This window comes from Polyodon spathula, chromosome 7 (assembly GCF_017654505.1).
Source record: "Polyodon spathula isolate WHYD16114869_AA chromosome 7, ASM1765450v1, whole genome shotgun sequence".
In the NCBI taxonomy this organism is placed as follows: Eukaryota; Metazoa; Chordata; class Actinopteri; order Acipenseriformes; family Polyodontidae; genus Polyodon; species Polyodon spathula.
Genome location: NC_054540.1, coordinates 52,011,689 through 52,027,791, shown reverse-complemented (window position 1 = coordinate 52,027,791; position 16,103 = coordinate 52,011,689). Strand labels below are relative to the sequence as shown.

General features: G+C 38.1%; 2 protein-coding genes across 3 annotated transcripts; both read right to left on the bottom strand.

The window, feature by feature from the left end:
- Positions 1-2,388: 2,388 nt before the first annotated feature.
- LOC121318748 (transmembrane gamma-carboxyglutamic acid protein 3-like) lies at positions 2,389-10,975 on the bottom strand. 2 transcript variants are annotated; one of them, XM_041255760.1, is made up of 5 exons: positions 10,873-10,975; positions 9,148-9,268; positions 8,769-8,814; positions 6,456-6,616; positions 2,389-4,929 (listed from the first exon to the last, which is right to left on the bottom strand). In XM_041255760.1, exons 3-5 carry the CDS (start codon positions 8,776-8,778, stop codon positions 4,435-4,437), a joined length of 666 nt encoding a protein of 221 aa, XP_041111694.1. In that variant the 5' UTR covers positions 8,779-8,814; positions 9,148-9,268; positions 10,873-10,975; the 3' UTR covers positions 2,389-4,434. The 2 variants fall into 2 exon arrangements, with proteins under 2 accessions (XP_041111694.1, XP_041111696.1); XM_041255762.1 differs by lacking the exon at positions 10,873-10,975 and adding an exon at positions 9,974-10,463.
- A 2,378-nt stretch (positions 10,976-13,353) lies between these two features.
- On the bottom strand, positions 13,354-15,211 carry LOC121317913 (protein ripply1-like). The gene is made up of 4 exons (XM_041254007.1): positions 15,015-15,211; positions 14,798-14,873; positions 14,163-14,239; positions 13,354-13,881 (listed from the first exon to the last, which is right to left on the bottom strand). Exons 1-4 carry the CDS (start codon positions 15,113-15,115, stop codon positions 13,674-13,676), a joined length of 462 nt encoding a protein of 153 aa, XP_041109941.1. The 5' UTR covers positions 15,116-15,211; the 3' UTR covers positions 13,354-13,673.
- Between the last annotated feature and the right edge of the window lie 892 nt (positions 15,212-16,103).

The window sequence follows — 16,103 nt, the reverse complement described above, 5'->3', positions numbered from 1 at the left end:
GGAGAGCTAGTGAAGCCCATCCCTAAATGTCGGTGTAAATATGGGTTCGCTCAGTCCTGCTGACGGGCTTAGGTTCTAGGTCATGTTCAGACCGGATGTTCATTCGTGTTCATTTTTTATATAAGAAATTCAAATCGGGTGTTCATTAGTATGCTTTTTTGTTATATCAAAAATACAATAGTGATATCAGAAACATAATTATTGATATCAAAACCCACAAAATACAATAAACGTCCTCCCTCAGACCAGCATGATATTAAAACCAGATCTCCACAACAACAATTATCTCTTTTGGCAGGAAGCAGAAACAGTCTGGAAATTCTTCATTCTTATTAATGAATAAATAACTGCGCAGACAACCAATTATTTTTTTAAATTTTATTATTATTATTATTATTATTATTATTATTATTATTATTATTATTATTATTATTATTATTATTATTATTTTAATATGTGCTTTCACAAAGCAATAACTTGGCACCTCTTGTCCATTGTGTCATGAAGTAGATGATACATGTAAACATGAGCATTTCCTTTTGGCTGTTGTGTAACACATGAGCAGAAGTACTGGCCATCAACACAGCTAACATATCTGACCCTGGGCAGACTGGAAACACAAATTAAAAGGAGTCCATGAAAACACTTTCACCATATACATTGTATGTAGGTACGTTTATAAACCTGTATGATCATTGAAAAGCAACGTCTTGAACGATATTGTTTAATTTTACAAAAATATTCTTTCATCGTGCTAGATTTCTTACACCAAAGTTTGTTTGGTTCTATTTTCTACTTTTTGGTTTACTTTTGGTTTTGTTGATTCGTTTTTTAACATGGCACCCAATATGGTTTGTAAACATTTTCTGCTCTTAAGCAGTGTTAAGAAGTAGCAAATACTTTCTAACTTGCAGTTGAGAATTGTAATGTGGACTGAGATTGAAGTGTTTTCATGGGCTGCACGTGCTGCTTCCCTCTGGAAGCGGGGAAACAGATTTGGATTAGCCCGGGTCAAGAACCGAGAAACACAGCAGCCTCCCTAAAATGTTTAAGCCTTGTTTGAAAATCAGCCTTAATACTTGCTTAGAATAACACATTCCAAAACACAATGAATATCAAATAAAAACAAAAATCAAGTCTCCTCTACCTCCTCTCACTTGCATGCAATTTGGTGCAATGACTAAATTAAAGCATTTCAATGAGGGAGTTTGTAAGCACTACTTGCAGTACCATTGGGAAGCCCCTTTAGGTGCTAAAGCAACAATTTTAGGATCTGTGATAAAAGGGACATCATCACCACCCTCCCACCTTCCCCAAGCTTACTGGAAGCTTATTTTACACAAGGGAGCAAAGGTTCAGCAACTGCAATTTAGCAATTCTGGGTGACTAGCATTAGAGATTAAACAGTGTTGTAGGAGACACAGTTGATGCTAGTATTCTCTTCGGTTGAGCCTTAGGAGATGATCTGATCAACCTATACCCTGCATGATAAGCCACAAATAGCTGGACTGCACCTGGGAAATCACCCTGGATTCCATCAGCCACTTTTATGTAGTTATACCATGATTACTCCTACAAATAATGCAATCCAGTTGGAACAAGGATAAGTTCACCTTTAAAATTGATTTATGTAGAGAGGGCAGAATTTTTTTTTTTTTAACTGCAAACAGACGCCACAAGAACAACTTGTATATGTTATATGACACACAATGAAAGACAATATAATGACAAATAACAACCAAAAAGATATGGTCCCTTTAATGCAGGAGGTAGCCGATAATATTCCTGCTGTTTTAGTGGTTATTTTGTTCTGGCCGCCCAGTTACAAAACAGCGCCCACTTGTAACTTATACACTCCCAAGCATTAAACATGAAGTAGCAAGTGATCCAAACCATCCAAAAGTAGGTAACCAATTATTTAACTCTTCTTGTGCCAGCATCCAGAAACTACATCTTTGAAATGAAATCAAACAAGGCTTGAGTTCAGGAATGACTAAATATGTTCTAGGTTTGCTGAGCAGCCATCTGTTTTTTTTTTCTTCTTTTTTTATTGTCCGAAGTAATTTTTTTTTTTTTTTTTTGTGCCCCTGACATAGAAAAGTACTGGAGTTGGAGGACAAACCGCTTGGCAAGTTAAGAGTTAAACATTGTATTTGCTTCACTACATCAGACATCAACTACCTAAACACCAACATGCATAGCAAAAGCTACTATACACACTGTACATTAGGAGACTGAACAACTCTAGAAAAGCTAGATTACATTGAAGTACACCCTATCGAGAACTGTGTTTAAAAAAAAAAAAAACATTATATATATATATATATATATATATATATATATATATATATATATATATATATATATATATACACACACACACACACACACACACACACACACACACACTAGTGATAGTTTTACTGGCTTATATCACATAGTTTCTAAAATGAAATTGATTTATTACTAGTTGTAAAAAAATGAATGCAAATATTTGAAGCCTTTTTTTCAGTTTTAAAACAATTTTTGATGCTCATCTAATAGATTTATGTGTTTTAGTTTAACTTCATTGATATAGCTTTTGCTATTGCTACAGAGAAAACTGTTAGTTCCCCATGGCTACTGTGGGTGGACAGTAAATAAATATAAGAGAATTTCTTAGGTAACACTTCAGCAGGGAGGTACAGACCCAGCTTTAACATTCACACTCAAGTGGTTAACTAGTTTCAGTAAATAGGCCACAAGTAAGGCTTGAAAAAACAATGATAACACTCTGTATAGTGCTCCCCTCCCCCCTAGTGTACATTTGCTTGGAATGCATCTGTATTATCTAAAAAGGGAAACAAAATTAAAAAAAGGAAAAACAGAAAAGCACACATTGACAAAGGTATAAGAACCTTCCATTCACCATATGCAAGAGAGAGAGAAAGAGAAAAAAAGCTAGGATATCCTGATCCATTCCATGCATGTGTGCCGTAAAGTAAGCAGAGTTTGAGTGCAGGTCCACAGAGGCTGACAGATCAAGGGCTGGTAACTTGTTACCACTCCAGCAGGGAAGCAAACAGCCTGCTGGCTTCAGGGCTTTCAATCGTGTCCACCTGCACTCAAAACAGCGCGTCTCTGTAAGAACACCATCAGGGCTAGAACAAAACTGAGGAACCTCAAACTCATTACAGAACTACTGTGTGCTTACAATTTGTTTACTGGAAAAAAAAAAAAATCTGTAATACTGCAAGTCAAATTGTCCACACTTTAGGTTGTTTTTCGTAAAATATTTACAATTGAACGAATTTAAACCGGTAATTTCATTTACTGCAAAAAAAAGGTATTGCACAAACCATTTGGTGGAGTTGGCTATTGCAAATGTGTTAACGAGAAAGCAGTGAAGAAAGAATATTATTATTGTCCAGGTTATAACAAAAACTCAAGATTGCCAGTTCTTCGCACTATGCCCAGTCAAACATTTACTCACATCCTCTTTCCACTAAACCAGACTCTAAAGGTCCACCTGTTCAGTTCGAACCCTGATTGAATGCAGTGATCAATGGCAGTGCAGCTGTGCTTTAGAACACCAAAACATTCAATATTAGAACACTTTTAAAAACATAGCGTTACCCACTCACCCACCAACGCCTAAATCTACCACTGATACAGTGGCAGGTCAATTAAATGATTGTTGATTCACAAGTATTTATGTGTCTCTTATTTTAAATTTGACAAATTCTCAAGAATGCAGAGTCATTGAAAGGCATCAGGTGTTCGAGAATTTTCATCGGTCAATTCCATAACAGAATCTTCAGCTGGAGACTTGCATCAGTAATCTTCCTTCCAGAGTGGATAGGCCACTACACAGAGTTCACAGAGACCTTTGGACTGCAGGACTACAGACCTTCATTTCAACAGCTCGCAGTACCTGGTCTCCTTCAGCTATAATCTTGGCACACTCTCCTGTCTCTCCCATCCTTCAAGGTTTTACAGATGCTCTGTTCTGCCTAATAGATTCCTGTAAAGATCGTTTTTAACACTCCCAGCAATTGTGGGACTAAGAAAACATTAAAAGCACAGAAATCATGTGGTTTCACTGTTGTTCAGCTAATCACGAAAGCTGTTTGAATACATTTCACTCTCAATAACCAAACACAACAATACTCCAGAGGTTCACAACCATAAATTGCAGAGATCACAGGGAATTTCTAGGGGTCACAGTCATTACAAAGGACTTTCCTGAAACCAAACTCCTATTGCTTTGCTCTAAATGAGAACAGTCTCCATATACCCTCTTCTCTATTTTATACATTATAGTTAGCTTTTGTTGTTGTGCTTTTTCTTTCTATATTTTTTTAACAATTCAAGTTAAGGCAAAGGCGTCCTGTTTTGTTTTTTCCTGCAAAGTTTAAACACAGGAAGGTTGGCGGGGGGTGACGGGGGTTCTGGTCACTTCTGCCTTACAATCTCCTCATACCTAGGCGGAGGGTCACTGTAGGGGGCGCTGTTTTCGTCACTGCTGCTCTCCACATGTCCGGTGACTTCCTCGTAAGAAGGGGGTGGTGTGGCGCTGGAGAGCCGGGAGGCAACAGAGACAGAAGTGTCCTGAACATACAGTGTCCGGTTGGTGTGCCCGCTGCTAGCTGCCCCTGCCCTGGCGCTGGGCTCATGGTGAGGCAGTTCTGTGGTCGTGTGCGAGGGCTCCCGGTGCACCAGGATGCGGGGTAGGCTGCGGGAGGTCCGGTTGGTGAGGTAGCGGTTCTGTGAGTAAGTGGGACGGCGGCGCGTGGCTTTCTGAAGCTGGCACCTCCAGATGATGAAGAGCGCGATGATGATGAGCAAGGCCACGCCCAACAGGGGCACCACCATGTACATGGCGTCAGAGTGCTCAGTCTGTGGGTCAAGGTTGGTGTTCACTGTGTAGTAGGTCTTCCAGAACTCCATCTGCAACAACAATAAAACCAGCTACATTGCCATTATCTATTATATATTTAGAAGTCGCTTCAATTTCAGGAAAGCAGTTTTAAAGATTAAGCTTATGACCTCACAGTTTGTTTGCGTTACATAACCTCAAAGGAAAACCTGGAACTAAACTACTATGTAATGGGAGTCTTGTTTTCATCCCTGCTTCATTACACTGACCAGTCCACAAGCCACAACTCATAAGTAGGACACCAATCTTAAAGGGGTCCACAGTGGCTCTCCTACTAAAAGCACAGCGTTTGGAGTGCAGGGAAACTCATGAGAATCCGTTTGTGTTGATTTGCACATCTTGGTTGGGTACCCACAGGGCACGCGGTCTTGGACTTTGTTCTCCTGGATGGTTAGCGAGGTAAATCGTCCGAGGAAAGCACTATATTTCAGTGACCTCTTGTCACAAAGACGGCTGGAGTGGGGGACGTCAGACCAGAAACAGGAACCAGGAAATAAACAACAGAGTGGTGGAATATTGGGGAAGCTGAGTGCTTGCTTGCGCTCAGCATTTAATGAATTAACAGAAAAGTAAATAAAAAGGTTGTAACAAACAAAAACAAAAAGGACACGGCACATTCGAAAACAAAAGAGACAAACAAAACGGACTACACAGACAAACACGGTGAGCTTCTATTTTAATTATTATTACTATTATTACTACAATTACCTCCGTCTCCAATCCCGTTCTCCACTCACCAAACACACAACCCCGAATGAGTGAAAACATGCTGCTTTTATGCAGCTGTACTGAGACTCGATTGCTAATCAATCATTCAATTGGAGTTGCGGTACAACTGCACGTGAATTAATAAAGTGCAATTCCCCGTGCTCATATATTATTTTTTACTTGCACGTGAAGTGCTGTGCAATCCTCGTGCCTAAATACAAATATACATTTTAAACACTCGTGCTACACAGACCCGTTTATATCCCATGTACCAATGACTATACACCAACATTAACACATAACATACAACACAAAATACACACAGGGGCGTGCACTTTGCCACATCTCTCCACTGGCCAAGCAACCACAAGTCCAAGTAGACCTCCCAGACTGAGGCCTCATACAGACAGACAAACAGGCACCTCCTCATATATCCCGATTCTGATAAACTAAAAAAAAAAAATGACCAGACCAAGTTTCATCACATCAGTGGATCAACGGTTCACTAGGTATATGTAAAGTGTGACATACATACTTACACACTGTGCAGTGTATCACTATATCACTGCTGATACAAATAAGACATACAAAACAAGGGTCTCAGAAAACTTCAAGTCAAGTTTAGGATTTTAACCTTTGTTATGGATCACAGTGCATGTTAGTAAGGCTTTAGTTTGGGTTAATGTGTGTTTAGGAGTCTCAGCAGTCCAAATAAGCGACCAACACTTTGATAAATGCAGTAATATAAAGTACACTCTTCACACTGTATCTGGGTTCCACCACCACACAGTAGGCTATGCTGGAGAGTGAGAAGAGCGAAAGCGGTTACCGTCATCTCCTGGTTCTCAAAGACCTCCCTGGCCTCTTCGTAGCTGCAGATCTCTTCGTTGCACTCGTGTTCAATGTTGCCCTGATGGAACTCTTCCAGGAAACCGTTAGCCCTCGGCAGACGCTTGAGGAGGGATTTGGCATCCTTTGCTTCTAGGAAAGCTGGGGGGGGGGGGGGGGGGGGGGGGGGGGGTGATGGCAAAAAAATCAGAAACTCAAACACAAACCTTTCAGGACTGAAGCTATCAGTGCAAGTACATGTCATCTCAAGTTGTCAAAGCCTTGCATGTAAGCTGTTTAAACAGTGGCAATGATCTGAAGTTTCCTGTTACAAGGTAACTTTCTGAGGAAGGATTTGTGAACAAAGCAACAACCTGTTACTACAGCCAAAGAATGTCAAAAACATTTCACATATCAAGTATGAATTAAAATTACAATTTGGCTAGTTCTTTTTTCTGGCTAATTTGACTGTGTAGAATAAAATTATACAAAATATAATACAAGCATGATGCAATATTTTATCGACTCCTGTCTTGCCAGTATCACACCAGTACAATTTAAGAGAGTTAATTGCAGCATTGAGCCATCAAATATGGGGTGAGTATATTGAAGCATTTTACTTTATACTCTGGCTCTCAGTCTTGTAGACGAAAGCTACCAAAAGCTTGCTGAATTGCAGTATTCTTGCTTCTTTTTAATCCTGCTGCTTCTTTTCATTTTTCACATCAGATAGGATTTCACTCTTAAACTGGTTCCCTGTGGCCTGAATCAAAGCGGCTGTGCTTTCCTCTGTCTGTTTTGGTACCAAGGGATGTCATTAGTTGTATTAAACAAAGCACCTCCAGCAACAGCATTCTGCTCCTGCCTAGTTTTACTTTATCTTGGGGTGGCACTGTAATGTTAGTCATAGCATTATTTCCATCAATATACAGTACCATATAACTTTTTATATCTTCCTCAGCTCCCAGTGAGGCATTAAAAACAAGGTAGGTACAGTAAGTAACATACAGCAAATACACAAAGTCAATGATATAAATAACACATTACAGAGGCCCCCTGTGAAATGCTGAAGCATATTTGAATTAAAACCAAATGTTTAAGATACAGTCTTCAAAAAAAATTAGCCAGTTGGGTGTTAGTTGGTTTCAAAAATAAGATAGGGCTAGTGGATCAATAGGCTAACTTTTCATCCTTTCACCTGGTTTAGAATGCGGCTCTGATCGCAACTGAAATGAGTTTGTGGTTTTAGCCTCAATTTGGCACAGATGACACCACATAATTTATCAAAAGCCACTGCTTATGAAGGTGTCCAGGACTTGAAGGCAAGGGGTTGTTCAGGTCAGGAATGAGATGTAATCACTTGCAGAGCTGTCTCCTAGCCCTTGCAGGCTCCTTGACTAATTGTAACCTCACCTTTCACAAGCACTACATTTCAACAATGTAAAAGCACAGTAATACAAACAGTACAATTAGGCAAACATGTTGCAAAGCGCACACAACAAATACACTCTCAACTAGATTAGCGGTAGCCACCCAACACATAAACATACAAAATACCTTGGGTTAAAAGTCGGGTTTAAGATTAATCTGGAATCATAACATTTTAAACAGGAGAAAAACCGCAATGTTATAGTCAGCCTTGAAGTCAGTTGGCCCATCCTAATTTCACATTGCTGTGTGGTCAAGTTAATTACAAATCTAAATCCCCACCCGGGCTCCCCTGCTTTACATACTGTCTAACTGAACGAATCCCTCAGAACAGTTTAACATGGTAACTGCAGTGATTGTGCAATTTGTTTTACTGTTCATTTACCCTGTTTATCATTCCAATTCCCTAGTATGTTTTACTTATAACATGGTATACCTCAGTGCTGTTGTAGCAGAACACTTTTATTAACCTGTTATCCCCATCACTGGAGTTACGGAGATGCATCACTACGCCACCGTATTTCACTTCAGAAAAAAAAAAAATTAATCTATAGGACATATTATATTTTAGTAAACCTCTGTTACATATGATTGCATTCTTATTAAATCCTAATAATGTGTTGTTTATACACTAAGACACATGTATAAGCACTGCCGAACACAGTGTATAGTAATATAATATAATGCTATTGAGAATGTTTATTATACAACTGTAATATTATACATTTTCTCTTTTCTCAACAGTAAGACATCACAAAGGGCTGAAATAGCATGCATCCCTATTGTAAAAAGCCCATGCATGTTGTATATGTATATGCTGTGTATGCATCACTTTCAAAATGACAGGCAAGTTGTATTTTTATCTCTTAAAAAAATATGTACTCACTTTCAGCCATAGTGCCAGACCACAACGTCTAATGGAATGCATTGACCTACCAAAAACAGAAAGGAACATAAAAGTTTGAGAAGGAGAAAAGGCCAATCAGCCCATCAAGGCTCGTCCCTTGTTAGCACACAGTGTTCCTCTACTGGGGGTAATTTAAAAGCACAGAATCTATTTTTTTTTTAAATTAATTTATTTTTTTAAATGTTCTCAGTGTTTTAGATCCTACTACTTCACATGGTAGGCTATTTCATGCATTTATGTATGTGTAAAAACATGCTTCCTACTTTCTGTTCTCAACTTACTTTTTTAACCTGGTGTAAAATCAATAACTACTTAAATGAAAAGTTAATGACAGCCTTCGGTTTTACTGGCGGCTTACCTTTGATCTTGGATTGAAGATACAGTACTATCTTGACATTATTATGATACTGATCAGGTGAAGTGATTTTTTATGTATTTGCAGGGAAATGAGTGCTACTGTTCCTTGTCACACCGTTGTGCTGCAATGATAAAGAAGCATTTCACACACAGGTTGCTTGCTTATTTTCTGTTTCCAGACAGCCAAGACATAACACAAACTGGTGGATTTAAAAGGATGTCAGTAGTGTCAAGAAGTGACAAAATGGCAAACATGGTCAACCAGCAAATTCAACAAACAAAAGACTATGGTTCAAGATACCAGTGTCAAGCCAAAACTCTTGTCATTTCCTGAATGAGTGCTTGCCCAGCAGGACATGTGGCATTCTGATATATTAATCCCATTAACAAAACATTCAGTTGTATCAGCTTTCATGCTTTTAGCACAATTGGAACAGTTTTTATTATATTTCAATCTTGTCCACTGCACAAAATCACTTCATTTCATTTTGGAATTCCAAACAGAATATAGATGCAGTATATTAATTTAACATTGAGAGGACAGAGAGCAGACACAAAAACTGGTAAGAAAAAAAAAAAAATAATAATAATAAATGAGACGAAGTACAGACTCATGCTGTGTTCTGAATAATGTGGTTCTAGTTAGTTAGCATCTTTTCCTTTTAATGCAACATTCAAATAAAAATGCACAAATGTGTTTGATGTTCTACTAGACTATTGGAGAAGGGCTAATTGTCTATTAACTTAAGCCTATTTCAAAAGCGTTTAACACCGGCAGCGCACGACCCATTATAACTGCATTTGACATATGAATCAAAATACTGTACTTGAGATAGTCCTGTGTTTATTCATCGGAGAAACTTCAGTGATGTCTCCTCTTTCATTCGGGACGCCAGATAAAAGTGCAGACCCTCGGCTCCGTGTCTTTACCGAGAAGCATTGCTATATTCTCTGTTCGAAGTTTGTGCTCGGGAAACAGTTTTCCAATGTTATAATAAACCTATTATACATATACAATCGCCGAGGTGTTTCCATGGTAACAACATGGCGAAGGGGGTGGCAAAATGACGCCTAAAATTTGTATGTAGCACAGGAAGCACATGTAAAAATAAAATTTAAAAAATGTGTGTTTCAACACGTATTTCAATGTACACTGTATATTTATATTTTAAATGGCTATCTATCTGTATGTGTAGGGTACATCATTGGAAGTGCGTGGTGAGAAGCATTTTTGACTTTAGCCAATATATTTTATTCTGAATTCACCATGCTATTAAATGTCATACAAGAAAAAATCTAACAAACAAATAAAAACAATTAAATAAAAGTAACCCTAAAATTACAACACAGTACTGGAACAATGCCAATCCGTTGGGAATATGAATTTTGTATCTTTTTAACAATGGTACATTAATAACAGTATGAATAAAACAATTAATTAATTGATTACATACCCTCACCTATCCATTCAGTATTAATTATATTCGTGTTAAAAAAATAAAAAAAAACCTTGCGAAAAAATGTTCCATACCATAATGAAATATTTATAAGAATCTTCATTGTGGTTTTTGAAATGTACGTTATGGTAGTTAGGGTTATTTAACTTCGTAAGAATATATAACACGCTTACGACATATACAAACTACAGAGATACATGTTTTCAAAATTGTTTATAAAAATAAAAAAATAAAAAAAAATATATATATATATATAAAATAGTCCTTACGTATTGCTTACAACCCCATTCCAGTACAGCAACAAGACCATCTTCATAAACCGTGGAGCGTCTGAGACAGAAACGCAGCTCATCCAATCAGAAGACTCAGATCGACAGATTTATCCAATAAACTGCAGAAAGAGGTTTTTCGGATTCGTACGTCACAGCCCTCTGTTAGCAGTGTATTAAGGGGGTTGATGTTCATTTGCACTTCCTCACTTTATTCTTAGAAATTAATTCACCAAAAGTAAAACAAAAATAATAATCTGCGCGCCACGTCGGTCCTTGGATATACGCGGTTATCTTTATTTTTCAAAGTGTTCGATTTATTTATTTATTTCTTTTTTAGAAAAGGCCACTTTTCAGACTAAAAATGAATAATTATTCGCCACACCTTTGTACAAAAGACTACAACTACTAGAATCCCTACAACACACAGTCAGCCCCCTTGCTATTTATTTATTTATTTATTTATGAAAAAGATGTTTTGCAACAAGCATGGAAGTTTGGGATCTTGGTTTGTTGTTTTCATTTTGAGTGACCAGGTGTCTTATATAATTTTTAATGCTTAACTATTGTATAATTGAAGCCCCAGTATAGGAAACACACCGTGTTGAGGTTGTGTATGTTCGATAGTTATGCTCAGGGCGGCTCCTTATGTGTTTTTTTTTTTTTTTTTTTTTTTGAGGAATTCTAGATCCACAGCGGTCTCTTTAAATCGCAGCTGCCCTGGTCATCGTTGGCAGATTTAGGACTGGGTGGGGTTATTTAGGATTGAAACGCATTGAGCCTTTGTGCTCACAAACAATATAGAAAACAGATATCGTTGAGATCAGCATGGGGTAGTACATTTGAAACTGTCTGGGTGTTATTGTGAAACCGTGTGTGTCTGTGTCACGACTAGAAGAAAGCGTGAGTCGCACCATGATGCAGGTTTAGTCACAGGGATGTGATGAGTGGGGGTGTGCGCGATTCCTGACGTCCTAGAGGCAGAGAAACTGATAAAGAGAGACACGACTGCTTATAGTAGTTTTGTATACCTTAAAACACTTGGCTTTTTTGACAATATCTGTTAATTGGAAATAAAAATCAGCTATCTAGAAAACCGCTAGACAGGGACACTGTGTAGCTTTAGTTGTTAATTATATCAGAATCTGGGGCTATAGAGGACCCTGTTTGCCCCTGTCATTGTGTCATACTGTGCTTTTACACACCCTAGAAGTGCTTATTTAGTGTTGATGAATGGTCGGCGTGGATAGACTTTTAACAAGCTATTGAGAACACTAGAATTTGAATGTAGTAAAAACAGCAGGCATTCTGTCCGTATGTCAAACATATATTTTTACATGTGCAAGCCGTCGGTGTAGACCCCGGTGATAAACTTTTTCATGTAACCGATGTCCCTCATTTTCTAATTGCAGCTGTGGAGGGCACTCAATGTAACTGACGTGCTTGATTAATTAGTTATCCTTGGGCAGTCTTTATGTCAGGTTACCTTGTGCTCACAGCATCCGGTCTTTCAAGCTCTTATCAAACGCATTTTACCCCACTAACACACTCGCTAGCCTCCAACAAGCACTGGCATAGATGAATACATGTAGATTGAGAGACATTGTTCCTCCTTCGGTACCAGCCTTAGCAGGCACCAGCGCAGAATCCCATTTCCTGGTGCAAAATGAAGATTCAGTGAAACCTTGTAGTTCTGCATTCATATTAAATGAACAGTATAAATGAATAAGTGGGGGCACATTGTTTGTTCAGATAGTTTGCATGTACCCTGCTGTATTTGAAGAGAACATATTGCTTAGGTAGTGGTTAGGTTCAAATGAGCAACACACGCCTCACCCCCAGCCTCTGCTGTAATACTTGGTGTTGTCTTTGATGTGACTTGAGTGAAGACAACAGTGTGTGTCACTTCAAATAATGCTGTAGGGTGTGAAGAAGTAATCCAAATCAGGCTCAGACACGGTCCATAACATATCGGATAGATTCATATCTAGAGTGATCATCACAGATGATTAAAGTTATATGGGCACCCACAGTGAGAGCTTGATGAAGTCTTGCTATGAAGTACATTATTGGGGGATCAAAGATCTTTTGCTCCCCTGCAGTGACAGGAGACCCAGTTGAATGAACAAGAGAATAAGCTCCATTGGTATTTTTGACATGTCGATAGTACTCTCTAGTAGCTGGGGCATTGATAAAGGGTAAGGCAAAGATTATGTGATTATCCCAAAATGAAAAGCAACTTTAAAGGTTTTTTTTTTTTTGTTTGTTTGTTTTAAACACAGTAGAGCATATACTATATGCAGCAAAAACAAAGTTAGGTTTTCTGAAAGTTTTTATTTAAATAGAATTCTGGTTTTAAATTATATTTCTGTACAAAACCATTTCAATTTACAATATGTACAGGTTTTTTGCATCATAAATTAACAAATAAAAAAATAAAATTGTAATATATTTGTTACAAAAAAATCCACTCCTCTCAAATAAACAACCCCAATATGGGACCAGTAAATCAAAAGAAATGAGACAAACTAGGTCCAGTACTAAAAACAATAAATAACAAAGTTTAGGCATCACACCAAGATTATTAAACAGATGGCACATTGATCAGACAAACAACTCAGTATCCTACGTACAAAACAGTGAAGGAACTAGGTGACTTAGGTTCTATTTCCAACAAGAACAAAGATTTTATTCAGCTGAAGAGTCAATGGATCTTTGTTTTTCACCATACATTTCCAGCAGAAATAAAATAACTATATTTGAAATATAAATAAATAGGTTCTAAGCTGTTAATAGTATGTTCAGTTGTAGCTGGTGAAGTGGGTCGCAGGTAGAGCATTGTGTTTTGGAGAGACCTCCTGTTCACTCTCAGATTCATCATATTCCTCCTCATCCTCGCTGTCAGACTCCTCGTAGAAGCTAATTGTTGCCTGGACTGGGAAGTTCTTCAGAAGGTTTTCCCCATCACTGTACAGGTAGTCGTAGGATTTAGATTTGGGCCAAAATAGTCTAGAGAAAAAAAAAAAAAAGAAAAAATAGGGTAATTAGCATTGAATTTTGAGGTTTGTTGGAACTAAATCAGATTTATCTAACCAAGAAACAATAAAACTATAATGGAAGAAGTGCTAATGATTCCAGTGCCCAGATCAACTTTTCATGCATGTTCACAATCTTCCAGTAGAATTAAGGTCTTCTACTTGTGTTGGATTGTGGAAGAGTAAAGTTCCTATTAAGGCTATGGTCTGGAATCAGATTGACAGCACGTTCACAAGGCAAAACTAGATGCTTACCTGACTGGGTGCTGGAATTGGGGTTGTGTCTTTTCCGTTTCAGTGAAGCTTCCTGTGTTTGCAGGTCTGGCGTAAGGCTGGAGAGAAAACAGAATAAGTACATTAATTAAAGAACTTGCACTGTATTTGTGAACAAAACACCAAACAAGGAGGATATCAAAGGATTTAACTGGCAAATACATTGAAGTGCGGGTGGAGAATTCTATGGGAAGCCCCCACAGGTACACAGCATGCTCATCTCAAGTACTTGTGTAGGCATTTGAAGCCTTTTGGTTTGAAGTCCCACCTTCAGTGTCAGCTCAGTTGTTTGGTACCAGGCTTTAGACCACCATATGGCATCTCATCTGGGTGAGAATTCCCTAGCATCTATGTTTCTCTCTTAAATCAACTTCATTTCTACACCTTCTTCTCTGGCATGGTAGTGCTAATCCCATTACAATATGTGAGTTCACTCCTTCTGTGTCTGACAGTACCAGTTTAAAATACAAGTTAGAAGTACTGGGACAGATGGTATCTATCCATGGGTGAGGTGCAAACCAACAACTACCACACACACACATATATATTTCAGTTAAAGAGAGTAGTCAAGGGAATCTAATTCTGCAAACTATAAACTACACAGAAATAAAACTTACACAAGCCTGCTGTCTCCTGTTTTTTCTCTCCATGTCTTTGGTGGTCATGATCCAGGGTCTCCATAGAGAAGGTGGGCTGGAGAAAGAAATGATATTAATGAGTAACTCAGGTCACTGGCTGGAAAGCAGTTAACTATTATTGTAAAAAAAAAAAAAAATGTATATATCTTGTAATTTGAATGCTGTAAACATGTAGAACAATGAAGAAGAAACCTACCTGCTTTTCTGAGCTAGTCCGTTTAAAGCCATGCTGTAAAGGCAGTAGCTAGGAGCAAATTCAAACGATGTCTGGTTAACAAAAAATGCGGTGGATTCCATTGCTGTGTTCTGCTGTTATTCTTTAAAAATGAATGCTTCTTTTCTTCACTGGCGCGTTCTCTCTCTATCTATCTCTCTATCTCAAGTGACTTCTCGGGTCGGTAGCAGTACGGTTCTGTGATTTGCTGCAGTCTCTCTCCAGAGTTTATATAGGCCTCGGGAAGAGGGACAGTGATAAATGACTGGGGCTATTTGCATTTTGATGTCAAAAGTGTCCCAGTTGAATAAACAGAGCGCGGCAGCGGGTGGTGAGGCCGGTGGTGAGAAATGTGGTACGAGAGAGGTGATTAAAGATAACAGAAAGGAGGAAAGTTAGACACCATCTGTGAGGAAAACCCACGGGGAGTTATAGAGCTGGAGTGCAAAAGTAATTAAGAGAGAAAATGAGTATCCAGCCCTCAGACTAAAAGAGCGCCTGGGCATTCTTGCTTGGAGACAAGGCAGTCATAAATGTCAATCAATTTACATAATGGGCGAAAACGCGAAACAATCTTTACCTTAAACTCCAAGGGCTTATCTATGTTGAATCATTTGTTTATTGTCTGTAAAGTAGAGCAACTCTATGGATTTAAAATATTTTACAGTGGGTTAGAAAAAATAAAACGTTAGTAAGCAGGCATAGAACTATAATGATATAGCCAACATGTAAACCATTGTTAGGGTGGTATAATAACTGTAGCATATGAGTTCTTCTAAATGAATACAAAATATGTGTAGCTAAACTATAGTAATACCAAAAATGTGTGTACATTTGTGGTGAACAATTCAAAGAGTGAAATGACATTGAATTGACAGTGTTTCTGCGGATTTTAAATGTATAGCCTGTTAACAGTGACGTTTAATTGTTGAACAACATTTTTATATTTGGTAGCCTACTGAATTGCATGTACATTAACTTGCTCTAGGCGTAAATAAACTAGTTTATTTTACAGAATCTACACATTGAACTTTTAGCACGTACACAGAATGAGCGTTGTAGATTACGCGC

Coding starts and splice junctions, on each gene's coding strand:
- LOC121318748 (XM_041255760.1), bottom strand. Junction 4,930..6,455: donor TTGAGAACCAGGAGATGACG/GTAACCGCTTTC, acceptor TTGTTGTTGCAG/ATGGAGTTCTGGAAGACCTA.
- LOC121317913 (XM_041254007.1), bottom strand. CDS start 15,115: ATGGAATCCACCGCATTTTTTGTTAACCAGACATCGTTTGAATTTGCT. Junction 14,874..15,014: donor GGACTAGCTCAGAAAAGCAG/GTAGGTTTCTTC, acceptor TTCTTTCTCCAG/CCCACCTTCTCTATGGAGAC. Junction 14,240..14,797: donor ACAGGAGACAGCAGGCTTGT/GTAAGTTTTATT, acceptor TTTTCTCTCCAG/CCTTACGCCAGACCTGCAAA.